This window comes from Erythranthe guttata, chromosome 9 (assembly GCF_056151865.1).
Source record: "Erythranthe guttata isolate IM_541 chromosome 9, IM_541, whole genome shotgun sequence".
Classification (NCBI taxonomy): domain Eukaryota; kingdom Viridiplantae; phylum Streptophyta; class Magnoliopsida; order Lamiales; family Phrymaceae; genus Erythranthe; species Erythranthe guttata.
The window spans coordinates 474,167-501,882 of NC_142541.1; the positions used below are offsets into that span (position 1 = coordinate 474,167).

A 27,716-nucleotide genomic window follows, 5' to 3' on the forward strand; every position below is an offset into this window, starting at 1 on the left:
GGAGGCGAAGGAGGCTACATACGTATGAGACGCAACGTATCCGATAAGAGAGGCCTATGTGGTATTGCTATGGAGGCATACTACCCGTACAAGTACAAACGAAGTTGACACCCGAAACTCTATCGATCTATCTATCTATCTATCTATCTATCTATCTATCTATCTATCGAACTATATCTGAATAATTCCGGTCATGTAATAAATTAGTATTTGTTCAATGAATATAAATCAATCACTCTTGCTATTATTGTCACACCTACTCTTTTTAATTTAGTGAATTGTGTGAGTTCAATTTCAATTTTACAAGTTTGAAGTTTGGAACGATGGCGTTTCGAAAAGAGGGGTTTTAGACTTTAGTGTTATTTGCCATTTTTTTAATTAAGAGGATTATTTGTGACTTGCACATGACACTTGTCCATCAGAAATCCCAATACTTTTATTTATTATTATTATTTTTTTAATCAATCTGTAACTTATTTACAACAAATAGCTATTAATTTTAGATTTTGGTACCATTATAAAAAGAGATTAATCACCATACTACATTTTACCATATATCAAACATATGGCGCGTGTCTCTCACTCAATCTTATTGTCCTTCTTCTTGATGGTTTTGGCTGAAGCATCATATTCCGGTGGTGAGGTGGTAGTTTGGCCGATCTGGAATCTAAATGACTCGAAAACGGCATTTGTCACAAAGTTTGCGGTGGCACAACATAATAAAAAGACCAATACGACCTTGCGCTTTGTAACTATAGTCGACGGAAACTATGAAAGGCTTGCAAACGTGAAATGGAGCTATAGTGTCCAGCTAACATTCTTCGCTAAAGATAACAAAATCGCACGTCCCAAAAAATACAAAGCGTCTGTTTTGTACACACCGCCTCTGAAATATCCGAATTCCGCTATGGAGCTCAATAAGTTCCTCAAGAATCCAGGTTAATTAATTAAAAGTTTTTAAGATTATTAACAATGCCGTATTTTTGTATGCTTATTCGTGTTTATTCTTCTTATTCCAAATGAAGGAGTGCTTGCAGCAAATTATGTGTCGTGGATCAAGGACTTCAAAGACTCGAAAGTGGTGTGGATTGCCGAATTTGCGGTGGCAGAGTATAATAAAAAGGCTAATACAACCTTACAGTTTGTACGTGTTCTCAATGGAAAGACGTATTTAGTAGCAGGTCTTATATACCATCTACTAATATCAATTAAAGACGAGAGCGACGCGCATCCCAAAACGTATGAAACAGCGGTTTTAGATATACCGTGGGAGATAAAGGGGGGCTTCAAGCTCGACTCGTTTAAACTATTTAAGTCAATCTGGATTTAAGAATAATTAGCAATTTCATGTAATTTCAATTTAGCGAAATTGGCAGAATTCGGAAATTTTCAATTTTTTGTCACCTAAAATATAAAATACATAATAGATAGTATGGTGTTTTAAAACCAGGTCTGAAATCGAAATCTCATATATATTCCGATTATGATCCAAGTAATTTCAGGAAAATTGGAAGCCGGGGATTTCAAAATTTGAATTGTAAAATATTGTTCCAAATAAATAAATAAAATTGAATCTAAAATCGGCAGAAATCGAAAATTATGTTCCAATTTCCGCTCCTAATTGAAAAGCAACATTTCTCCAATCTCCATATCCACATTTATTTTTTCATTCATCAAATTGCTAGACCATGACCTATTCAACGTTAGAAGAGATAGATAGATACTTACACAACATTGTATACCAACACACAATATATATGTATAATTGTATATAAATTAAACAACCGCCCGATAGTTTCTTGGACGTGCGGTAGCCCCATCGTTTGCCGATATCACAAACCGAAATTATCGCACCTTAAGCTATCGCCATTCATCCACTAATCAAACTTACAAAGTGCAAATTTGTCTTTGCCTTTCTGTTGTGCTCCTTCACCGCAAACTTTGCTGATGTCATTATCCAAGGCTTGCTTAGGTCATCGATCGGGCACGAACAACTCCCACGCCCTCCTTCTTCTTGGTCACTTGCTTTCTTTTGACCAAACGGAGCCGTCGAAATTAGGAAGAGTACGTATATATAGAAGAAATTGAGATACGAGTGCCATATTTTTTCTTCCGATAATTGTACGTGTGAAATTGATCAATATATAGATTCTATTATTCATAGAGGCGTATTAAAATGTCACAATTAATGATATAGGTCTATATTTGGTGTAAATAAGTTGAAGATTAGATGAATAATAAATTAGTAGTTATCTGTTATGTAGTATGTTCAATGTGTTGATTAGTGTCTAACAAAACGAAAAAGCAAAAAAAATAAAAAAATATAGAGAAAATACTTTTATCTTTAATTTTAACTTTACTTTTAAAATTTAGAGTAAATTACACGTACACCTCTAAGGTATGCTAAAATATATCTGTGGTATCAGTAATTACAATTACCCCTGAAATATTGTTAGATGCTCTAACGAGATTATGCATTGGATACGTTATTCTGATAGAGTTCTGACGGACTATTAACTTCAGTACATCGTGGAAACACATAATCAGCTTAATAAACACTACAATTGGGCCACTGTGGCATATAAATTCTCTTATGGACTAGTACAAATTTAATTGTAATTTTTTTTAGAAACACAAGGAAGAAGATAAGTGTTACAAAAATGCTTTGCCCTTTTTTTTATTAAAAGGATATTTGTGACTTGTGCATTCAAAATTCAATACTTTTAATAAAATGATAAGCATCAATTCAAGTTCTCTTTAATCTACAACTTATCTATAGTAAAAAGATACATTTTTTAAAAATTTGGCACCCCTATAAAATGGAATGATTATACAACAATTTAGCTATCAAATTAAACATGGTGAGTTTCTCTTGCTCAATCTTACTGATATTTTTCGTAATTTTGGTTGTTCCGATTACCAATGAAGCAACAACATCTTCGAGTGGTGGTGCAGGTGGCGTGCCAGAATGGCCGATATGGGACCTAAAAGATCCGAAGGTGGTATCTCTCGCAAATTTTGCATTGGCCAATACTGTGGTTGGTGGAAAGTTGCACTTGGTGGCTGTAGTCGAGGGAACGTATTCGGTGTTTAAATCTGGAATATTCGAACGTGGCTACAATGTCGACCTAGTAATAGCAGCTAATAATAACAATACCGCTCGACCCAAAAAATTTATAGCATCTATACACTACTGGCCACGAAGAAAGGAGCACTCCATGGAAGTCAAACGCTTCGAGAAGTATACAAGTAAAATTTGTGCTTTTATATTTAAATTCATTATTATTTATGAAATAAATCATATTATATTATATTATTTTAATTGAGAGTTTGCATGAATAGTTGTCTATTATACACCTAGTTTCTAAGTGATGACTACCAATTAAATTTTTTCTTCAAATTTTTTTATAATATTTACATTAAATAATTAGAGGTTTAGGATTTTGAGATAATTATTAAAAAATTATAAAAAAACACTTAAAATACATACCAACAAATGAAACTCTTATCACATTTATTTTTATTTGCGTACATGTTGACTTTTATTATTCTTCTTCACAATGAAATAGGACTTCTCTCACGTCCTCTGTCGTGGATAGATAACCTTTATGATCCGACAGTTGTGTCTGCCGCACAATTTGCAGTGGCAGAGTATAATAAGAAGACTAAGACACCATTATATTTTATAAATGTCATCAAGGGAAAACGACTTGTGGTTAGAGGCCAATACAAAGGCGATTTATACCATCTAATAATCTCAGCATCAGACTACACCAAAACGCATCCCAAAAGGTATGAGATAGCGGTTATGGATCAACGGTTGGTGAAAAAAAGTCCTTGGAAGCTCGAATCGTTTAAACAGTTCCCCCATTCGATCTTTAATTAGTATTGGAATTCTCCATATTCATATCAATAAAAATACCTCTATGTTTGCTAATATGAGGTCTTGGTTTGTTGAATAAAACTTGAATGTTTGTGTTTTCGAGTTTTGTTAATTTTGGATTTGTGTTGCATTACGTTTTTTTATTAAGTTACAGTGAATTTCTAATCATGTACCAATAATATTGATAAGAAATTCAAAGATAACCAATAAAAAATATAATATGGATGAGTGATTTAATCAAAATTTTAAAGCCCAATTCCAATTATCAAGCCCTACACCCAATCCTCAATTCTCAAATTCGGATTTAGACCCTCTTTGGAAAAACCCTAATTCTCAAATTAAATCCCAAATTAAAAACCCAACATCTTAACCAATCTGCCCAAATTGAACCCCCTCACTCAATTAAATATGCATTCCTTATGACTATAGATCATTTTTTGTCTTTATTTTCTTGTACCAAATTTTCCTATTTAATTTGCTATTCACCTATTTTTTTCGTATTAAATTCGAAACTCCCTTAACTAAAATTCTAGATCCAATAGTGGATGAAGGCGATGTAGAAGTTGCAAATCCGATCACCGTGCTCCGATTTTCTTCAAGTATATTTCATGTTAGTGATAGTAACAATTGGAGAAGAGAAACATTCTTATATTTTCTACTCTGTATTATTTTATTGTGACATAAAAAAATTAGAAAAATGCACATGCATTGCACGTATGTATGAAATTGGATATTTTTTTTAATTTATGCCGATTTGATCCAAAAGTTTTCGATTTTAGAACATTATTTTTCATTATGAATTCCGAAATTCTGTCTTTTTTATTTTTTGGGATCGACATTGGAGTATGTATGAGAACATTATTTCTCATACAAACAGTATAATTTCCAATAACAATACCCCATTAAAACCACGTGCAAATTGCGTGAAATCGTGTGCATATTGCGTACAAATTAGGCGATTTAAATAGTTACTGAAAATCCGATCAAACTTTGGTGAATGCAAAGTATGGCATGCCTAAAGGAAAATACTCACTTGCGAAGAATTCTTGGCCAAAGTTTTAAATAACTTGTATTTTCATAATGGATTCTTTAATTTAGATCACTTGTTGTGTATTTTATAGAGACAATGTTTTTTAAATAAATTTTGAAAAATGTTGAAACTTCATTACCCAAGTAGTGTAAGGGTGGAAATAAATGGGATTTACAATTATTCCCGAATTTCAATGATTATCTTTAATGGTTATAAGAAAATTATTGTAACTACTGACTAGAGTATTTGAATGGGAGAAAAACAGACACACGACACACTCTTAAATTATCTAGAACTTTAGCCAAAGATACCGCACTTGTTCACACCACGTTGTATTTTCATAAACCCTCTCTCGCCCCAGTTTGTCCCCCATGAATTTTTCACAAGCCAGTATTTTGTTCCATTCTCCACTCCGTATCCCACAATCGTCACAATATGGTCGAGCTTTGTGCTGCATTTTCCATCGAACAACCCCTGTCACTCAAAAAAATAAAATAAAAATAATAAATAAATAAATAATAAAAACATCATATACATATGTTGAATTAATTTACCTCATCGTAGAAATGGAAGTCATTGCTTGGGTTAACCATAACTGATACAGGTTGATTTGCCACAGCTCTCTTCCATCAATCCACACCAGAGGTGATTTTATCTACAACACAATTTTGTATAGGTTGATTTTATATATATATATATATATATATATATATATATATATATATATATATATGGCGAATGGCAAAAAGGCCCATCATATGGAACGTAAATGCATTTTGGTTCACAAGCAAAACAGTCTCTCAATTAAACTCATCCCCATGTCTTTAGTCTAAAATACCCTCCATAATATAATTCTTATCAATTCCATCCATTATGCTCTAACTTCCTTGATATTACACATTGACCCCGAATTTAAACAAATATATCACATTAGCCCCCAAAATATTTTTTTTTTCAGAAAATAACTTTTTTTCTGAAATTTTTTTTTTCCGGCCAAATTCTGGCGTTGACTTTTTTTTTTTGAAAACTTTTTTTTTCCTGAAATTTTTTTTCCGGCCGGTCAACCACCGTTGACCGCCGGTCTCCGGCGTTGACTTTTTTTTTTAATTTTTTTTTCTTAGAAAAAAATATTTTAATTAATATTACTGTCTTGGCTACTAAATTACTGTCTCGGACAGTAATATTACTGTTTGGGACAGTAATATTATGAATATTATTTTCCCTAACAGTTATATTATAAATATTATTGTCTAAGACAGTTAAATTACTGTTGGAGACAGTAATTTAGCAGCCAAGGCAATAATATTAATTAAAATAAATTTTTGTAAGAAAATAAATTTCAAAAAAAAAAGAGTCAATTAACAGTTAAATTACTGTCTCCGACAGTTAAATAACTGTTGAAAATAGTAATTTAGCAACGAATACAGTAATATTAATTAAAAATATTTTTTTAAGAATAAAAAAGTCAATTAACAGTAAATTACTGTCTCCGACAGTTAAATAACTGCTGGAGACAGTAATTTAGCAGCAAAGATAGTAATATTAATTAAAATATTTTTGAAGGAAAAAAAATAGAAAAAAAATCAATTAACAGTTAAATTACTGTCTCCGACAGTTAAATAACAGCAGGAGACAGTAATTTAGCAGCCAAGACAGTAATATTAATTAAAATATTTTTTTAAGAAAAAACAAAATTATAAAAAAAAATAAAAAATAAAAAAAGTCAACGTCGGCAATCAACGGCAGTTGACCGAGCGGAAAAAAATTTCAGGGAAAAAAAAGTTTTCAAAAAAAAAATGCAACGCCGGAGACTGGCGGTCAACAGCGGCGACCGACAGTCTCCGGTGGTGGCAGGTCAAAATTGAAGTCAATATTGAAATTAGGGTTAAAATTGGTTAACTGGTGAAATTGGGCTAAATTGGGTTGTAAATCATGAAATTGGAGTTGAATTGAGTTTCAATGAATTGGGGGTAATTTTGGTATATATATATAAGGATTTTCCTTATTTACAAATAATTTTGGTAGAAAATACCGTGGAGTGTCTCTGCATCACATCATATGTTATGGACAAAAGAATTATTCATGAAAAACTCGAAGCGACAGCTTCTGGAGTGTATTGTTTCCAAATTAGAGCTTTCGAATCCTACGCCACTATCCCATGGAAACTTGTTAATCCCAATATACACGGATTATGGCATGATCGACTGGGTCACCCAGGAACGACTATGATGCGTAGGATTGTACAACACACTAAAGGACACCCATTAAAAGATACAAAAATCTTCATGTCCAATGAATATTTATGTGAATCATGTTCACAAGGAAAGCTCATTATAAAACCTTCCATTGAAAAGGTCGGTTATGAATCACCATCGTTTTTACAACGTATTCATGGTGATATTTGTGGACCAATACACCCTGCAAGTGGGCCATTTAGATATTTTATGGTTTTGGTGGATGCATCTTGTAGGTGGTCCCACGTATGCTTATTATCTACGCGAAATGTTGCATTTGCACGTTTGCTAGCACAAATTATTAAACTCCGAGCACATTTCCCTGATTATCCCATTAAAAACATAAGAATTGATAATGCCGGAGAATTTACATCAAAAAGTTTTGATGAGTATTGTGCAGCACTAGGAATAAATGTCGAGCACCCAGTAGCATACGTTCACACTCAAAATGGACTGACGGAATCTCTGATTAAACGCGTCCAAATAATTGCTCGTACTTTGCTGATGAGATCGAAACTCACTAGTGCAGCATGGGGCCATGCAGTATTGCATGCATCAGCACTGATTAAATTGCGCCCCACTGCTTATCATATGCATTCCCCAATGCAATTGGCATTAGGCTTTGAGCCCGATATTTAACACCTACGCACATTTGGTTGCGCTGTGCAAGTGCCATCCTCCTCAGCTCCTCAGAGGACTAAAATGGGTCCCCAACGCCGACTTGGCAGATACGTTGGGTTTGATTCACCGTCGATTATTAGATTCTTAGAACCAATGCACGACGGGTGATTTATTTACCGCTAGATTTGCGGATTGTCATTTTGATGAAACATTATTTATACCGATTGGTAAGGATATTCAGAATATCCGTGATAATGATAAACAAAAACCAATCGAGAATCTCACATGGTGTGAGCAACATTTATCTCATCTTGACCCACGTACCTCTGAATGTGAAAATGAGATCCATAGAATCATTCATTTACAAAATATTGCCAATAGACTTCCTGATGCATTTAATGATACCAGTAAAGTCACGAAATCTTATATTCCAGCTGTGAATGTGCCAGCAAGGATCGCTGTTCCTGAAGAACATGCGAAAATGAACGATGATCCCCCAAGACAAAAACGGGGTAGACCTATTGGATCAAAAGACGTTATTCCTAGAAAAAGAAAGGGGAAATTCGACGAACCCTCGAACCAAGTGGTTCCTAGTGAGAATGCTCCAGATGAATCTGTTGAGCCTGATATCGAAAAAACGATATCAAATCCCGGAATACTGAGAATTCCATAAGTTATTGCAATGAAATATGGGATATAAATGAGATAATTATCGATAATATTTTTGCATTCTCGGTTGCACAAGAAATTATGTACGATGATTATGATAGTGAACCGCGTTCCATAATGGAATGCCGCCAAAGAAATGATTGGCCTATGTGGGAGGAAGCAATAAAATCTGAACTGGCTTCCCTAGAAAAACGGAAAGTATTCGGGCAAATCGTTCAAACTCCGGATAATGTAAAGCCCGTTGGGTATAAATGGGTATTTGTCCGTAAGAGAAACGAGAACAATGAAATTGTACGATATAAAGCCTGCCTTGTAGCTCAAGGCTTTTCACAGCGGCCTGGGATTGATTATGATGAGACGTATTCACCAGTGATGGATACGATCACTTTTCGTTTTCTTATCAATATGGTCGTCCAAGAGGGACTGGACATGCGTCTAATGGACGTTGTAACGGCCTATCTATATGGTTTACTAGATTCTGATATTTATATGAAAATTCCCGATGGATTTAAAATGCCAAACTCTGGCGCTCCTCGTGAGCTGCACTCAATTAAATTGCAAAGATCATTGTATGGTCTAAAGCAATCTGGTCGCACGTGGTATCATAGATTGAGTGAATACCTTATCAGGGAAGGTTATAAAAATGATCCTATTTGCCCATGCGTTTTTATTAAACGATCAGAAACCGGATTTGCTATTATTGCGGTTTATGTAGATGACATGAACCTCATTGGCACTCCTGAAGAGTTGGCCAATGCTGCTGAATATTTAAAGAAAGAATTTGAGGTCAAGGACCTTGGAAAAACTAAACTCTGTCTTGGTATTGAGCTTGAGCATAAAATTAACGGCATACTTATACACCAATCTGCATATACTAAACGATTGCTCAAAAGATTTAATATGGAAAATGCTAATCCATTGAGCACTCCTATGGTTGTGCGCAATTTATATCCTGAAAAGGATCCGTTCCGATCTAAAGAATTTGACGAAGAGATACTTGGCCCAGAAGTACCATATCTCAATGCTATCGGAGCGTTAATGTATTTAGCACAATGCACTCGACCTGATATCGCTTTTGCAATAAATGTGCTTGCGAGATACAGTTTTGAGCCTACGCGGAGACACTGGAATGGTGTTAAACATATTTTTCGATATCTCTGTGGTACTGCAGATTTAGGTTTATTTTATTCAAAGAATGCAACTAACCAAGGGTTAGTTGGTTATGCCGATGCGGGATATAGATCTGATCCCCACAAAGCTCGTTCACAAACTGGATATTTGTTTTGTTACAATGGTGCAGGTATATCTTGGCGATCTACCAAACAGACGTTGGTAGCCACCTCCTCAAATCATTCAGAAATAATAGCCCTTTATGAGGCAGGGAGAGAATGTGTTTGGCTACGATCCGTTATTTCCCATATACGAAATTCCTGTCAATTACATTCAGGTACAGACACGCCCACAGTCATTTACGAAGACAATGTTGCTTGCATAGCACAAACAAGGGGCGGCTACATAAAAGGTGATAGGACCAAGCATATATCACCAAACTTCTTTGTTAAGTGTATATTTATACACTTAATTGTACCTTTTAATTGGAGCTTTTGATGTGTTTTTACGATAATTGGTGCTTAATATGGTTATTATTTGTATTTTAGGTGCAAATTGAAGAATTGGCAACTTTTGGGGTGAAAACTGCAAATTCAGAGAAAAAGTGGGCCAAAAGTGAAATAATCAGAATTCTGAAGAACAGAAGGCCGCGCGGCCGTGCGGGTTTTAGATCTTAATCTCACACGGCCGTCCGGATGGGCGTAGGGGCGCAGTGAAGGAAGTTTAATTACACAAGGAAACCCGCCCTATTATATTTTTGCACCCTATTTAAAGGCCACAAGCACACAATTAGACCTATCTTGGATCTTTCTACCTTTTATCTTTAGCTTTAGTTTTTGTCTTTCATCTTTCTACACGCAATCAAGGAGCACAAGAACGAAGACGAAGACTTGACGAATCTTCATCATAGTTCTCCTCTTTTATTGTTATTTATAGTTTTATGATTTTTCGTATTTTTATTATGTTTTTCGTAACGAACATGCGTAGCTAAGTTTTTAATCTAGGATTTTGTTGGAACCCTATGTAGGGATTGTGAACCCTTTTTCTTGAGATTATGCAATTATGATTTTATGATTATTTCTTCTACTTGATATGATTGTTAGTGCATGAACTTGATCAATTTATGTGCTTTATCTGTGATTATTGGGATTGACTCGACAGAGCTATTTTGATAATTAGACGGTGAGTAGAAGAGCCTTCGAGTAGTTTTCACCGGATGAGTGTGTCAATTGCATGTGGTGTCGTAGACATACAGATATCACCTTAGGTAGCCATTTACGAGACTTGTTAGTTAACGCTTTATTCATAATTGATTTGCATAGACATATAGTGAATCGTTTATGAATAATAGACTCATAATACACGCGACAGCGGGTTATGAGTAAATTAGTGTCTCGGGTTAATAATCATGAATCATATATTTCATAATTGAGGGGTTTTGGGTGAGCGATTCTTGCATAGGGGGAAGATGAAATCCTAGGTCCGTTTTTATTGATATTTTCTCGTGTTTAATTGCTTTCATAATTAGTTTAATTGTTTGATTGATTTTATTTGACAAACTTGCGTAGGCTGGATAAAAATCGTAATTGTTAGAATTTGGTACTTAGGATTAGGTAATTTGCGTATTCCCTGTGGGATCGACATCCGACTCTCACGAGTCCACTTTATTACTTGTTTGCGATACGTGCACTTGCGTATTGGTATTTAGCACCCAACAAGTTCTTCCATACACATGAGCTTCAGAGGAATGGAGAGATAGATGTTCGACAAATTCGCTCATGCGACAATCTTGCTGATTTGTTTACAAAGTCCTTACCGACATCTACTTTTGAGAAATTGGTATACTCCATTGGAATGAGAAGAGCCAATGTGAAACAAGATTGATGCCCCATCTCAGAAATTATATTGCTCATTTCAGGGGGAGCAATAGTGCACTGCACTTTTTTTCCCTTATGTCTGGTTTTGTCCCACAGGGTTTTCCAGCAAAGGTTTTTAACGAAGCAGCTTATGCACACGACTTATATTTGAGACGATACAATTATGCTACGTCCAAGGGGGGTGTTATATCTCCATGGACTCAAACAACCAATGAAATGGCTCCTTTGCACGTGATGCAATGGCTTTGCACGTGATTGCATGATATGCATACATAGGACTTCTAGATATGTCCGTAGCATTTTTAGCAAATTAGATCAGTACATATATTGTATACGTGGAAGTTTTATACTCCCTGATAATGTATATAAATAGATGATTAATTCAATGAAGAAACACACTTCTTCCAAAATACAGTAGCTAAAATCCTTACAGTAAATACACACTTTACATCTTTCAATTTCATCTGTAGCTTTCGTACAATATATATTTTGTAGTTTGCATAATTACAATATACATAATATATTTCGTCTATATACTTAGATATATATCTTGGTTCTATTTTACAACAAATTCTAAAATTTCAAATGTTAATTTTGGATCAAGTTTATTCATTTCGAATTTCCAATTTTCGAGACTCTTTAAATAAGAGTGCAATCATTTTTTTCGATTTTTCTCTTCCGATACTATTAAATCCGATTTAATCCGTCCTATTTAATTCCAAAAAAAAACGGCTTTCTCTTCATTAATTTTCCATCACAGAACACAACCCCATAAAAAAAAACTGCAATCTTTTTCCATCCAACCACAGCAAATCCCTCACATGGGGTATTTAATTAAGTAATATATATATATATATATATATATATATATATATATATATATATATATATATATATATATATATATATATATATATATATATATAACTATAACTTAATAATATATGTTGTACAATTAATTGCGTACCTTTTCTGAGATTATTCAATTCGAATTCAGAAGTTCCGTATTTTTCTGAGAAATTATTAGAATTGGAATTGAAATATATATATGAGGTTACGATTTCTGATATGGATTTAAGTTCCGATTGTTTTCCAAATATTACACTTAAATCTTAATAACATGTTATCGTAGTGTAAATGACATAAAATTATTGCAACTACTAACTAGAACAATTTATTTATAAATCTGTACACCTGATCAGTACATATAGTTGGAAAGAAATGACAAATTTTCATGAGAAATTCTTTGTCTGAAGTAGTTGACTAAATAATAGTAAATGTATCTTAAGATACTGATAACAATGATCTGGTTTACGGAAACTCCATTGGGAATGAGAACCGAATCAGAGTCTGTGAAGAAGAAAAAATGTTATTACTACAACTAATAAATAGATCAAAAAGTTTTATGCAAGAAAAGAAGAAGAAGTAACTGATTACCTTAAGAGCTGATCATGATTGTGCTTCTTCTTCTTCTTACCATCCAATGAGGAATGGTTATAAAGTTGAAGACAATCATTTCCATAATCCGATTGCTCGTCTCGTATTTGCAGCCCCGAAATGACCACTGATTGGCTGGAATCATCCACCTGTATCACTTCAAGTGTTGGGATTTCTCCGAATTCGGAAGGGATCTCTCGTAATCTGTAGCAGTGCCTAATAATCAACCTTGTCAGCGACGGAAACTGGAAAAAGTCGTCGATTATCCAGTGTTGTATATCCAGATCTTCCATCAGCAGGTATTTCAGCTGGAGGAATCCGCCCCACCCGGACACGTCCCACTCGGGCCCGCAGAAGGCGTACCATCGCAATTTCAGCGCCACGAGATTCGGCAATGCCGCAATCACTCTCATATACTCCCATGGAAATGCACATCCGCTCAGAGTTATCTTTTTAATGTTTGCTGGGAAATTGATCGGAATGCAAAAAACTACTTTAGGGCCAGGATTTACAACGACGCATTTGAACGACTCAAATTGATGCAGAGATGCAAAATTGCCAAAGAAACTGAAGGTTTCGACCGAGTCATGTGCCGACTCAATCAGGATTCCTAATTTGATTAGGTTTGGCGTTCTTGCGAGAACTCTCTTGGTACAACTGTGAGCGCTCACACCTGAAAGTGTTAATAGCTTCTCCAGAATAAGAGAACCATCGTTTACAGGAAAAGGATCTGGCAGGTCGAATCCCGTGCACTCCAGATGTTTGAGTTTATGCAGCTTCCAAATCTCTAAAGGCAGATAAACAGGAGAATTCGACGGTTTGATTACCCTATGATGACGATGGATAATCAAGACTTCGAGGTTCCAAAGGCATGATATGGAAGAAGGGATCTCTCCATTGGATGTTACTTCAAGGTACCTTAAATGAACTAGTTCTACTACTTGATTTGGGAATTCGTAAAACCGCACAGAAGCGGCATCTAGTATCTTGAGCAATCGAAATGGCAAGTACAACCTTATTGGATATTGTTGCTTTGGACCGTAACAAAGAAGTGAAACTATATCTGGAACTGATGATTTCAACGAGGTAAGCACCTGTTGGAAACTAAGTAGAACGTTATTGTGAAAGCAGAGGCGATGCTGACTGTCGATCTCCTCCGGAAAACTATCAGTGTACTTTTTTATGACAGGGAAAATCTTTTCACTTTTAGCTTCATTAACACAAAGACTCCGAAAGGTAAAATGGAGTCTACAAGTTTTAGTTGTCCCAGTACCTACGGACCTCAATTTCGTGTTCAAAACAACACTTTGGGAAATAAGTTCATTCAAGTACTCATCGGCCTTTTCTTCTGAAGTTTTATTCTCTTGTGGTTCAAGAAACCCCTCACAGACCCACAATCTAATGAGTTTCGGGCGAGTAATCACGTATTTTTTCGGGAACACACCCATATATAGAAAACATACCTTCAGATATTGAGGCAACATCCTGTAACTCTGAAAAATTGCTTTCGAAAGGGGTGTGTCGTCATCGGATCGGATGGTAAGTGGGTCTTCTTTTTCAGCTATGATCTTCCAGCTTTCGACCGTTTTCTCAATCTCGCAGAGGAGCTCTGCAACTTGGATGATTGCCAAAGGGAGTCCTTCGCATTTCTTGGCAATCTTCCTCCCGATTCTCTCGAGTTCCCGACCGCAAATCTCTTCATCAGTGAATACCTTTTCACGAAGTAGATTCCAACTTTCGTCCTCATTCAAGAATGGTATTTGAATAAATCTATGAATGCCAGCGCGATCAGCGAAGTCTAGCAGCCTAGTTGTCAAGATAATTCGGCTCCCATTATTGTTATCCGGAAAGAAACGTCTTAGATCATTCCACACCTCAGTATTCCATATGTCATCTAACACAATTAGAAACCTCCTACCATATAAAGACTTGTACACATACTCGCGTAATGAATTTTCATCATAATTTTTTTTGTGATTCTCATCAGAGTGGACACCTAGTTGATCGAGAGCAAGTAGCAGAATTTCTTTCAAATCACATTGCGGGCCGATTGGTAGAAATAAACGAAGGTCAAAATGTTCTATTGTGTAGGGATTGTCATAAACTTGTTTGACAAGAGTAGTCTTACCGATGCCAGCCATACCGACAACAAATATCACCTTGAAATTGGATGCTCCGTAACAAGCCCTGTCTCGTAGTTCATCATACAATCTTTGCATCGTTTTCGAGGAAACAAACAAGTTGCTCCATTGATTGTCCTTCTCCAGAGGAACAATAGTGGAAGCAGAAGAATGGCTCCCTTCTCTGACGTTGTGATCGTCTTCGGTCAAAGTTTTGGTGAATGGACATATTTCTTGTCTGAATTTTAGCAACAAAGTCAAAGTCTCATCTATAGAGCTTTCGGATGCTGGAAGAAACCGATGATCTGATATAAATGAAACTATCGGATCTCCGATCATATAAACTGCATCTAGGATTTGTGCTTCCGTAGATTCTACGGTCTCGATGCTTTGTGAAGGATCGGTTGTTTCGAGAAATGACTTCAAATGACAAAGTTCGTCATAGAAAAGCTTCATTTCTAAGTTGGGAAGAAGTAAATTTAATTGGGAAGGAGACACAAGGTACTCTATAGTATGCTTAAGAAATTCTACAGCAGCATAAGCCATTTTTGATCTCTCTGCTCTCTCTCTCTAGAACACTCTCTCTCTCTCTAGATCTCTAGTCCAGGTAAACAAGCTGGCATTTGTCTATCAATAATCAGCAACTTTTATATTTTATTTGCAATGTGTTGAATTAGTTAGCCATTTGAATGTTCAACGCATTTGATTGAGTATATCCCCTTGTGTCGTGTTTGGTATAGCAAACCGCCCCTTATTTGCCATATGATTGTTGACTTAGCTAAATTGACTATAATACCCCTAGTACATAAAACACAAGTATACCCAAAGCATAAATCTTTATTCAATTTACATAAATAAATTTAAATTCATTAATTAAATACCTTCTTCTTCCAACCATCTCTTCCACCGCCCCCAAACGTATCTCGCAAGTTCGTGATCGGTAACGCCGACTCAATCACCGGAAAACAAAACAGTGCCCTCACCGGAGTAATCAAACTCCAACGGTGTCGTTCGAGATTTTCCCTTTCATATCGTACCCCACTCACCGAGCAAAATATCGTAAGAAGAGGAGCAGAATATTGTGAGAACAAAAGAGTGTATCGGGATTGTTATGCTGCAAAAAAAAAAAAAAAAGGTTTTCTAGGCAAATTTTTGAAAAATTTCAGTTTGGATTTTTGTCATGGAATTTCTGGGGTTCCTGGAAAAAGCTTAAAGTTCAAATCTTGCAAATTTCCGACCCTTCCCATGGTTTGGTTTGATGTAGAAAAGAGCTTCAAGCTCAGAATGTCGGTTGGTTTTTGCTAGAAAAAACATGAAGGAATAGAGTGATCTGTCTAAGAAGAAATTCGGCCCGAAATTTTTTTTTATCGGAAAAACGTATCTTTTGGTCAACTTCCGGCAAAGGGGCGCCATCAGAGCAGGATTTTATATGTGTTGTGCGTGAAAATGGTGGAGAGTTTAAACTGGAAGGAGATGGCGTTTTGAAATTGCCAAGGACTAAATTGAAAAATTTGAAACTTTCATTTTGGAGTAATAAAAAAATTGGGGTTGGTTTGTAATTTTAATTTTTTGTTTTAAAGGGTATTTAAGCCTTTTCAGGTCAGAACACGCATCCCAGCCGCACAATCCGCGCATGCAGAACACAATAAGCCGTTAGGGACCTTATTGGCTTTGACTTACTTTCATAGAGGGGTCCGTGCTAATTTTTTTAATACAAGGTGTTTTTCAGCAATTAGAGATTACACGAGAGTGGTTCTTGCAAAAAACCCTTAAAATTTGTAAGCTTATGCTTATTTTTTTTCAATTTTATGTGAAAAAAACTTTATTAAAAAGAATCCGGGACCAAACTTCTAATTATTATTTTTTTTTTCTAAAATAATAATTTAATTTAAGTTTTATTTTATGATTTTGATATATTAAATTGTTGTTAGAAGTTTTATTGGATATGATGTGGTTTATTTTTATTTATTTTGTTGAACTGAAATTTAGTAGTTATTAGTGTTATTTTTTATCGACGTGGATGTTCTTAATTTCGGAAAGTTGTGAAATTTTCTGAAAATTTCCGCTAAGTTTTGAAATTTTAAAACTTTATTGATTTCCAAACAAAATTTCGAAATTCCAAAATTTTCGGGCCTTTTGGAATCGGAATAAATTTTTAGATTCCGAAAATTTTGGAATTGGAATTTGAACTGATTTTTACTTCCATTTTTTCTGAAAATTTTCCGAAAATACTAATCCCGATCTGATCCGATCCGATTAGACAAAAGAGGTTAAGAATAATAATTTGCTAATGAAATAACATACAGTTTGATAACACATAGAACAATTTATTTATAAATCAGTACACCTGATCAGTACATATAGTTTCAAGAAAATTACAATTTTTCAGAAATTCTTTTGTCTGAAGTAGTTCACTAAACAATAGTTAAATATAAGGATTCTTCATTTTAATAATAATGCAAATATAGATAATTAATAGAAATACAGACATTTTTGAAAGTACTGTGAATCAGAGTTCATCCTTGATTGATGACTCAGCATCTTGTCCAGGATTACTTGATGTGTTCTTGATTGGATAAGATGCTTCCATTGCAATCCCACATAATCCTTCTTTTGCTTCAATCCCACGTTTCATCCTTATGTATCCCTTCTCTCCCCATTCGCCTCCCCACGAGTTTTTCACCGTCCAATATTGCGTTCCGTCTAGGGTTGTTCCGTACCCTACGATCGCCACCCCGTGATCGAGCTCCGTGCCGCATTGCCCTGTGAACACTCCCTATAAATCACCCAATAAAAATAATTAGGATCTTGTTTTATTATATGAAAGAGTTAGACAATCTTAAATATAAGCACTCTAGTGTTATATGTGCCATCAGTAAAGGTGGAAATCGGATGGATCGAATCAGAATTAGAGATTTTTTTTTCAGAAGTGAAAAACTAATAATTACAATTCCGTTCCAAAAAAAATCAGAAAAATCGGAAATTGGAATTCGGGATGAAAAAAAAAGTTGTTCCGAAATCAGTAATATTCGGATCGAGATCGGCAGAATTTGGGGAAATTCGGAAAATTACTAATTTTTAGTAACCTAAAAAATGAAATACTATATTAAATTGATGTTATAAGAGCAACTCCAATGGAGAGACATCAAAATGGAGCATTAAATATACATTTGATACTTGATATAATACTTTGATACCTCTAGAAAAAAAATTCACTCCAACCACAAGTATCAAATAGATTATCAAATTTTAAATATATAAATAATTATATTATTAAATGCCACGTGGCAAATTGTGATAGGTTAATAGAGTGGTTACATTTTTGATACCTCATTTTCCAGGGAGTATTTTTGCACCTCGGGGTGGTTGAATATCAAAATAGTTCTCCCTTTAATGCCTCCATTGGAGGAGGATTTTTTAATTTTGGAGCATCAAAATGGTAGTTTTTCATTTTGATACCCCATTTAATTCCTCCATTGGAGTTGCTCTAAGTGAGATTTTTGGAAGAAAATAAAATTAGTATCAAAATTAAAATCAAATCGAAAATTGGAATCCCATATACATTTCAATTCCGATCCAATAAAAATCGAAAAAATTGGAATCCGAGTTTACAGAATAAGGATTGAAAATTAGTATTTCATAATCGGAAATTCTGTTCCAATTTATAGTTTACCTCGGAGTAGAATTGAAAATCGGAACCTCCAGCATCGATAGCAACCGATATAGGCTGATTAGCCGCTGCTTTCAACAGCGCCTCTTCGTCGTTTACGGGAACGTTTTCGTGCCCGTCGATTGCGACAACCGGAGAGTTCTCCTGCAGTTGAATTAAAAGTAATATTTAAATATTTAAATATGTTCAATATTATGATTTAATTGTAAAATATAGGATATATTACCTTTTTGCCATTACACCTCCCATTTGCAGCTGTGTAAGGGTAATTTTTCTCTGTTGTGATCCCTCCTTTCTTTTTAATAAATTCAAATGCCAAATCCATCAATCCTCCGTTACATCCCTGATTTTGCTCGGTGTCACAATCAACGAGTTCTTGCTCGGACAACGAAACTAAATTGTTCGTCTTGATTTGATTTATCCCTTCAACCGCCACCACCGTCGAAAACGCCCAACAACTACCTAAAAATATAGATATTAAAAAAAATCAATTATTGTAAGAAAATTATATAAAAGAAAAAGAAAAAAAAAGCGATAAATATATTTACCACATTGCCCTTGATCTTTGACATCGGTGACGGCTCCTTTCTTCCTCCAATCAACGGAGGGCGGAACGGTTCGTACGTTCTCGTACATGAATGTTCCATTTCCTCGTACGTTACCTTGGAGCATGCGGTGATGTTTGACTTTTGCGCCCGCGTAGACGCTCTTGAACTCGTGGCTAGTCATATCCGCGAATTTATTCAATTTCAACTTATAAGGAGTGTCCTTTTTATTGAAATCGTTTACGTAGTGAGCGTTGGCCTTAAACACGTTGAAGCGCTTGTGCTTCTCGTCGATATTCTTCGAGACGGTGTGGTGGCTCCTCCACCTCTCGTATAAATCCCACAATCTCTCTTCGGTTTCCAATTCCTTCTCGTGGAAATCGAAACTCTCCACGAGACCGATTATTAGGACCAACGAGAGAAGGGCTAGCAAGAACTTCATCATCATATTATTTATTTTTTTCAAGATTGTTTGTTTATGTTTGGTGAGTGTTGTGAATATTTTGTAGAATGGAAGAGAGGGCCCCTTTAAATAGAAATCACAAAGGATGGGAAAATTTAATTGTTACTTATGGGCAAAAACAATTAAAAAATTTCAAGATTGGATAAAAGAATTATGGGGAAGCAATAATAATAATTTGGATATGAATTTGCCTATGACAAGCAACACTTCTTCTTATAATTAATTGGCTTCTGTTCTAACAAACGAACAAACAAAGAGAGAGAGAGAGAGAGAGAGAGAGAGAGAGAGAGAGAAGTAATTATTGCAGAGTTGTAAGTGTGAATTAAACTGTAAAAAAAATGAATGAGATGAGATTTTCATGCAAAGCACGCTACTTTAGTCATGATAACTAATGTAGAAAGTGAAAAGGGAATGTGATGAAAGCATTTGTTAATTAAGAGAATTGTGGCACGATTTTCTTGCAAGTAGCCATCTTTTGTGGATCACTTTTGTTTTCTTAATAACTGATTTTACCTACTTTTCAAAGGGTTACAAAAGAAATATAAAAAGAAAATGCATTGTAAAAAAAATCAGCATTATTTCAAAGGGCAAATTACAGCCAACCTCCCTGAAGTAAGTCTAAATTACGAAAAAAATCATCTTGATTGGATAACTACAACCTTCCCCACCCTTTATTCAGTAGGTAAATTTGACAACGTAAAAATGTCCGTGTAAGACAATTCACAATTGAGGGGTGGTTATAATTACCCCAACACGATGGGTGTTTTCGTAATTCAAGCATATCTCAGGGAAGTTGCCGTAATTTGTCCTATTTTGAATTGCTAAAAAAACTCGTTGTGTCATTAATGTTATCAAAAGCCGGTACTCTTTGATGCATTTTTTAATTTACATAGGGTTCATTTGGTTTCGTACATGTTATATCCGGTGAAATACATTGGGTGATTTTAAACCATAGATCTACACATAATAATACACATTTATGTGTATGTGTTTTTAGTAGTTGATTAAATTGTATAGATCTGCGGTTTAAAATCACTCGATGTATTTCATCGGTTATAACATCTCATAGACCAACTGATTTTACTAATGTTGTCTGAACTGGACCGGCCTGACCGATCCAATGGGTCCCATTTAGATGAATTTTATTTCTTCACTACTTGATATTTCCTTTTTTTTCCTTTTGGATGTTTTGTTTTCCTTTGGCCTTAATTACTATTTTGACTAATAAAAAATTGAAGAGTGCACACAACAAATCCATCAAAGGTTTCTTTTAGTACGTGTAATCAAAGATAGCTCAAATAATTATATGCTTTTAGGGCTTCAAAATAATTTTTTTTATAACTCTAAAGTCTCAAGGCGAAAACAATTGAGGCCAATTTAATTTTATATTAAATAAATTTAAAATAAAAATATCTTAATATATTATTTAATAATTCGATTATTCATAGAATAAATAACATTTTGATTTTAATATTTTTTTTATATATATGTGGATTAGTACCAAAAATCTTGAATAGTGTGATTTGCAAACATCATCGATCTTATATGTGGTGCCAATTATTTTGGTCAATTTTTTAATATTTTTTTAAAAATTAAATAATTAATGGGAGAAAGTGAAACCCATATTTATGACGTAAAAAATCAAATAAAATATTAATTAAATTTTTCGAGTACTAGACGGTTACACAATTTTCTTTTTTGGGGTCAAAAGGTAATAATTCAATTTGTCGATTGGGCAAATGATGACTGATAATCAGTTTCAGGGCAAATGGCTGACGGTACAAAGTGACGCCGTTTTGTTATCTCATTTGCTACCAAAGTTGCTTCTCAAACTACCCATTGATTTATTGTTCAATCTCATATTAGAAATATAAAAAAAAAATTGACTATGTGTAATTATGCATTCAATTTACAAAAGAAACGAAGAAAACGAAAAAATCGACTTGTTTTACACGTCGTAATAAACGTTGCACACGATGCATGTGCAACAAGTGAAAGTACTTTACCGTACATTTACATATAATCATGTCGATATGTTTACGTGTTGTTATACATAAATAAATGATGAATAGACGCTAAATTATAAATAGTTCGCGTACAATAATATACTGAACTTCAATGATTCACGCCAGGGCGTCTACAAAAGGAAGGAATTCTAGGAGTCATACGAAATCTAAGAGGCGGTGGGTCCCGCACCCCATCGCCCCAAAGTGCGTAAGCTTCCTCCCCGTGGGCCGCATCGTCACCAATCTCCAAATCATCTTCGTCCATTCGAAGCTGAACCACACGGCTTATCAAGATGCATATCAAGCTCGTTACAACCACATTCCATACCGTTATAAAAAGGGCCCCCAAAACTTGGTAGCCCATTTGACGGAGCCCGTTAGTGAAATCTCCGTTGAATATGCCGTAGAGAAAGCCCGGCCGGTGAGTACTCGTTTGGTAGAACATTGCTAGGAGATTCGGTTTGGCGAATAGGCCCGAGAGAAGCCCGCCTAATAAACCGGCCACCGCATGTGTGTGGAAGACTCCGAGCGTGTCGTCCACTTCTTGGAAGAAGGCTGATTTCTTGTGGAGAACCATCATCGTGTACCAAGGTATCGAGCCCGATAAGATGCCCATTAGCATTGCGGCCCATGTGTCCACAATGCCTTTATTAGATAGTCCACGCGCACAAAAACGAAAAAGTGGTCGTGTTAATTTTATTATTTGGGACGAAATCAAATTTTCCAAACCGGAATGAAATTAAAATGTTCTAAATTAAGATCAATATAATTGAATTCAGTTCCGATTAGTAGAGTACGAAATTACCAGCTCCGGGAGTAATGCAAACGAGGCCAGTAATCATGCCCTGAACGGCACCAATAACGGAGCTCTTGAGATAGACGACCATATCGAGCGACAGCCAAACGAGGAGGCTGGTGGCGGTGCAAACGTGGGTATTTAACACCGCGAGCGACGTTATTCCGTTTGCCGCTAGCGGTGAACCGCCGTTAAAACCGGTCCAGCCCATCCACAGAAAACCGGCCCCACCCAACATGTTAATTATGTTGTTCGGAGGAAAATGTTGCCTGTCGTGTCTATGCCTTGGTCCAACCTGCATTTCAAAACCACCCCCAAGAAAGAAAAAAAACGAAATTCCGAATTATGATTTTGCAAACAAAGTTACGACAAAATCCTTGAAGATTAGTTGAAACTCGATATCGATTAGAAAAATGAAATAAAAAGTTTTTTGTAAAATAGTAATCTACTCGAGCTCTATTCATATTCGACTCGTTAAAACCTCTTGATCGACTACTAATCAATTAAGCTCATTCGAACTAAATTAGCTAGTTGAAAATCTTACTCGATTCGTTTAAATCTCTCGACAGTTTTGAATGGTCAAGATTCAAGAAAAAAATCAAAAAAACTTTTCTCTTTGTTAGCCATCAATTTTTAATTTATCTTTCCTTCTAATAAATTGGGTAGGAAAAAAAACATTTTACGTAGAACCTCAATAAATTAATATTCAATAAATTAATAATCTCGCTTAATTAATAAATTTTTCTGGTCCAAACTCGGTAAAAACGTACTGAATCATCAGTTCGATATTTAATATTTCGCTAAATTAATATAATTTTGTCAGTCCCAACTGTATTAATTTATGGAGCTTTAACTATGCAACACATTAAAGCGTTATGGTCGTTAAATAAATAATTAAATAATTACCCAATAAGCAGCGGTGAAACCAGCCACACCGGAAGAGAGATGTATAACATAACCCCCCGCGTAGTCAATAATCTCGTACTTTCTCAAAAACCCATTCCCCCAAATAGTGTACGCCCCCACCGTATACGACGCCGTCACCCACATCGGAACGAACATCATCCACGCGTAGAAATTCATCCTCCCCAATAAAGATCCGGCCAGTAAAATAACCGTAATTGCCGCAAAAGCAAACTGATAAAAAACATAATCCGCCGTCGGAATATAATAATAATCATTATTATTAGTATCAATATCAGTATTATTATTATATCGTCCCAGCAGATAGAGTTCCGACGTGGACAGGTCGGGCTTCCCGAGTATCTGGATCCCACCCGACCCGAATGACATCTGGTAGGCCCACATGACCCAACAGATTAGAACCGAGGCGAACGCGTAGAGAGCCATGAACGCCGAGTTAACGGCCCATTTCTTCTTCACCATGCTGCCGTAAAGGATTACGAGGCCCGGTACGCTTTGGAGGCCGACCATGGTTGCCGCCGTTAACTCCCAGCCGTTATCTCCTTTGTTTAGCCATTCCGGCGACGCCTCGTCGGGTCGGAGCCCGTTTGGTAAAATTCCGTTCATTGGAAAAATATTGTTTTAATTTTTTTTGGAAAGTTTTGGGGGTAATGTGGGATTATGTAATAAATAGCGGTGATTAGGAATTAACATTGGGATAATCTATGTTCTTGTTTAGACAGAAAGGATACTCTAACATTCTGTTTTGTCTGTTTGGGTGATGACAGTTTGAATTCTGTGGAATCTAATGAGGATTCATCGATGCTAGCCAGCAGTATTATTGAATTGCTAATTATATTCTATAATTTGTATAATTGTTAAAAAAAGAAAGTATTTCGAAAATTAACATTTCAAATTTGCACTGATTCCACATTTGGTCTTTCATATTCACAACGTCAGTTAAGGCAGTCAGCTTAATTCCATTTTACTAATGGAAAATTGTCGGGAGGGACTAAAAATGATGAATTTTTAATACATGAAAGACCAAATAAATTTTTTTGTGAACATGCAGGATCAAATGTTCAATTAATGATTCGTTGAGGGGTGAAAACTATAATTTTCGCAAAATATTCTCACTTTAATTTTTAGCTTACTAGAGCATGTACAATGGCCTCCTTAAATGTGAAATAGTGTCACATTTTTCCAACTCTCCAAATTTTGGAGAGTAAAAATGGTGCAGTGGAACGAAATACTACTCAATAGCACTCTTTAAATTTGGTCAATCTTTAACTTGCTAGCCACAGTTATGGAGGACTTTAACTTTAAAAGGTGGACCTACAATCATTTTATTATTTTTTATTATGTATTTTATTATCTTTTATTAGCTAATTTTTAAGTTTTTTTTATATTCATTTCATTAATAAATATTTTGAAGTTTCTTTTATGGCTTTTAAATAAATCATTTTATATTTTATTTTTTAGAGTTCTATGTATTTATTATTATAATCAAAATTAGTTTTAAATACTTTAAATTGTATTTAACAAATAAATTTTTATTTATAATAGATGACCATTTCTTATTAAGGTTATTTTACTTTACAACAAATCGAATTTTTTTTTATTACTACACATAAATAATTTTATCATTCCAAGAAAATAATTATTTCATTAATTTATAATGCCTATATTTAATTAGGTATTTCAACTTGAAAATCAAGTTTATAAAAAAATTGAAAATTTAAGTTTGTAATTTTTATATTAATAGTGAATATTTTATTATATTTTAATATTTAGAGAGTCATTTTGGATAGCAACAAAATATACAATGGAGCAATTTTAATTTGGAGAGTGATTAATGTGGGACCCATTTTTAAAGATGAATTAAAGTGGATGAAAATGGGTATGTGTCATGTGGAGCCCACTATTTGGAGAGGGTTATTTGGCTAGTCCATTGTACATGCTCTTATACAATTATTCAAGTATTTTTGCCAACATTAATAACACGAAAAGTGTTTTACAATTCAATACATAGCACATATTTTTGGTTTTAACAATTCAATAATTCCTCTTCAACCAAAAATCAATACAAAAAAACATAATGGAATTGACCAATGCCAACTCCAATATATGTATGTTCCATAGAAAATATTAGACAATAATTTAAATAAAGATTAAAGAGAAGGGAAATTAACGCTTGCCGCCACCGCCTCCAATCTTGGGACCCTTTGGACCGGCACCCTTCGGCACGCTACTCTTTGAAGTCTTCTGTTTCGAAATCACTTCCGCCTTTTTAGCTTTCTTCTCGTCCTTCGTCTTCTTGATTCTCTCCTTGATTTCACTGATACATAACAAAACGAAACTCATCAATACACGGTTCAAATACACAACGATGTTGTTTGGGAGCATTCTTTAGATTATATCATCCAAAGCCTCGTTTGGTTGCCAGGATAGGATTAGTTACTTAGTTAATCATGGAACCAAACGAGGCCTAAAACATTTTGATCTATAGATAGATGTATGAACGTACCGTAAAGCAGCTTCGCGAGCAGCATCGCGAACCTCTGGCTTTTCAGCTCTTCTCTTCTGAATGACTTCCAAAGTGGCACCGACAATGGACCTTGAGTACGGCTTCTTCGTAGCCCTTCGCCTCTTCTTCACTGCTTCAGCAGCAGCATCCTATTGGATTATCAAAAGTAGAAACGAAACAAAATCATTATTCAAGAAAGGGGATCATAAAAAAAAAAGAAATTAGATAAACGAGAGGAATTATCAAGAATTTCGTATTTACCTTCTTGTGTTGTTTTCGGTACATGGTAGTCCAGGTAAGCTTTGCAGGCCTCAGACGGTTGTGGAAATACCTCTTGCATTTCGAGTTAACGAAGAGGAAAACCTATATATATAAAAACATTAATAATTAATATTCTTAGAAACATAAAGCAAAGATATTGTAAAATAAAAACTGCGTTAAACCACTTTCGTTAAACCTACCTGGGAGTCCGAGCGAATAAACCTTATTCCTCTTCCGGGGTATATCTTGTGTCCGCTAAAACGGCAAAGCTCCGTCCTGATAACCAAATATCGATACTTAGCAAATAATTATTGTTGCAATTAATATAAACAAGAGGGTTAAATATTTAAAGAGTCATTGCCCAAATCAGGTCGGATAATAGACGAGCATTGTTTGAAACAGCATAAACACAGTTTCCGATACTGCTATAAGCCGTCTCTAATGATATCCAATGTTTTTACATAGACAACATTGGATGCAAGAACAAATTAACCTAGACCAAAACAAAAGCCGACACAAACTACTAATGAGTCGAAAAATTCATTCGAAACACATCAAATAGAATGGTAAATCCCCATAACCATTCGATGATTCTTCACTCTCTACTGATATAAGCCTTCTCTAATGATAACCGAGGTTTCTACACAGACAACGTTGGATGCACGAACAAATTAACCTAGACCGAAACAAAAGCTGAAGCAAACTACTAATGAATCCAAAAATTCTTTCGAAACACATCGAATAAAATAGTAAGACCCCATAACGATTCGATGCTTCTCAACTCTCAATACAGCTATAATATTGTTTAAATAAACAGAATCAACGCCATTTTCTTTGCAAATCAAATGCTTTCAAAACAAGAATTCAAATAATACATAACAGCTTCGCTAATTCCAAGCTCCCAACACCCAAAAAAAAAATGATTCATTCAGCATCAGAACGTAAAATGCTGGTCTTTTGGGTATTCAGTTGCTAACAATAACTATTATCAGCTGAAAATTATAGGATTAAGATAGAACAACAGAAATTGAATCACATGAAACTCAGAAAAACATCATCGGTAAACGAAATTAAAAGTGCGAAACAACTTATTCATCCAAATCATAAACATTTCACAAAATGTAATAACAGCATCATTTTGATTTTGATAAGAGTGAGGGAGTTACTTGAGAACCATGGCTGTTGGTCTTCTTCTCTTCTCTTCCCTTCCCTTCGCCGCGCTTCCTCTTTGCCCGTTACCAAAACCCTAATTCCAGATCAATTTCAGACACGATTTTATATGCTTCGATAAGCCCATTTGATTTGAAAAGAGTTTAATGTTTTTACCCAATTAAACTAGTCCAGATAAATAAGCCCAATAAGACCCAACTTCGACAATTGAAAAATGGGAAAATTACAGTTTAGGCACCTCAAGTTTGCACCAATTTCACATTTGGTCACTTATGTTTACAAAAAAACACATTTGGTCCCTCATGTAATCATATTTCAATAATTAAATACTTTTGGTCATTTCCGTCAAATTACCGTTAGTCCGTCAGTTAAGGTGATGATACGAAAAATTGAC

General features: G+C 35.0%; 5 protein-coding genes across 5 annotated transcripts; 1 reads left to right on the forward strand and 4 right to left on the reverse strand.

Moving 5' to 3' along the window:
* The first annotated feature begins 565 nt into the window (after positions 1-565).
* On the forward strand, positions 566-1,330 carry LOC148767802 (multicystatin-like). The gene is made up of 2 exons (XM_088823316.1): positions 566-938; positions 1,026-1,330. The coding sequence occupies exons 1-2, from the start codon at positions 566-568 to the stop codon at positions 1,328-1,330; spliced, it is 678 nt and encodes a 225-aa protein (XP_088679442.1).
* Positions 1,331-5,266: 3,936 nt separating this feature from the next.
* LOC148767803 (putative late blight resistance protein homolog R1A-4) lies at positions 5,267-15,597 on the reverse strand. The gene is made up of 3 exons (XM_088823360.1): positions 12,862-15,597; positions 5,468-5,568; positions 5,267-5,387 (listed from the first exon to the last, which is right to left on the reverse strand). The coding sequence occupies exons 1-2, from the start codon at positions 15,525-15,527 to the stop codon at positions 5,565-5,567; spliced, it is 2,670 nt and encodes an 889-aa protein (XP_088679486.1). The 5' UTR covers positions 15,528-15,597; the 3' UTR covers positions 5,267-5,387; positions 5,468-5,564.
* Positions 15,598-17,287: 1,690 nt separating this feature from the next.
* Positions 17,288-20,061, reverse strand: LOC105975098 (vignain). Its single transcript, XM_013000272.2, has 4 exons — positions 19,200-20,061; positions 18,878-19,113; positions 18,655-18,795; positions 17,288-17,757 (listed from the first exon to the last, which is right to left on the reverse strand). Exons 1-4 carry the CDS (start codon positions 19,642-19,644, stop codon positions 17,491-17,493), a joined length of 1,089 nt encoding a protein of 362 aa, XP_012855726.2. The 5' UTR covers positions 19,645-20,061; the 3' UTR covers positions 17,288-17,490.
* A 1,556-nt stretch (positions 20,062-21,617) lies between these two features.
* Positions 21,618-23,991, reverse strand: LOC105974970 (ammonium transporter 2 member 3). The gene is given in 3 exon segments (XM_088823317.1): positions 21,618-22,310; positions 22,471-22,855; positions 23,368-23,991. Coding segments are annotated over 3 exon segments (1,545 nt in total). The 3' UTR covers positions 21,618-21,774.
* Positions 23,992-25,335: 1,344 nt separating this feature from the next.
* LOC105975088 (large ribosomal subunit protein eL24) lies at positions 25,336-27,480 on the reverse strand. The gene is made up of 5 exons (XM_013000261.2): positions 27,319-27,480; positions 26,353-26,428; positions 26,153-26,254; positions 25,892-26,040; positions 25,336-25,702 (listed from the first exon to the last, which is right to left on the reverse strand). Exons 1-5 carry the CDS (start codon positions 27,327-27,329, stop codon positions 25,552-25,554), a joined length of 489 nt encoding a protein of 162 aa, XP_012855715.2. The 5' UTR covers positions 27,330-27,480; the 3' UTR covers positions 25,336-25,551.
* Between the last annotated feature and the right edge of the window lie 236 nt (positions 27,481-27,716).

Excerpts from the sequence above, each read along its gene's own strand:
- LOC148767802 (XM_088823316.1), top strand. The coding sequence starts at position 566 with ATGGCGCGTGTCTCTCACTCAATCTTATTGTCCTTCTTCTTGATGGTT. Across the intron at positions 939-1,025 it reads TAAGTTCCTCAAGAATCCAG|GAGTGCTTGCAGCAAATTAT; the intron begins GTTAATTAATTA and ends TTCCAAATGAAG.
- LOC148767803 (XM_088823360.1), bottom strand. The coding sequence starts at position 15,527 with ATGGCTTATGCTGCTGTAGAATTTCTTAAGCATACTATAGAGTACCTT.
- LOC105975098 (XM_013000272.2), bottom strand. The coding sequence starts at position 19,644 with ATGATGATGAAGTTCTTGCTAGCCCTTCTCTCGTTGGTCCTAATAATC. Across the intron at positions 19,114-19,199 it reads CAAAGATCAAGGGCAATGTG|GTAGTTGTTGGGCGTTTTCG; the intron begins GTAAATATATTT and ends CTATATTTTTAG. Across the intron at positions 17,758-18,654 it reads ATTTTCAATTCTACTCCGAG|GGAGTGTTCACAGGGCAATG; the intron begins GTAAACTATAAA and ends GGTGATTTATAG.
- LOC105975088 (XM_013000261.2), bottom strand. Across the intron at positions 26,255-26,352 it reads TTATTCGCTCGGACTCCCAG|GTTTTCCTCTTCGTTAACTC; the intron begins GTAGGTTTAACG and ends TTATATATATAG. Across the intron at positions 26,041-26,152 it reads ACCGAAAACAACACAAGAAG|GATGCTGCTGCTGAAGCAGT; the intron begins GTAAATACGAAA and ends ATAATCCAATAG.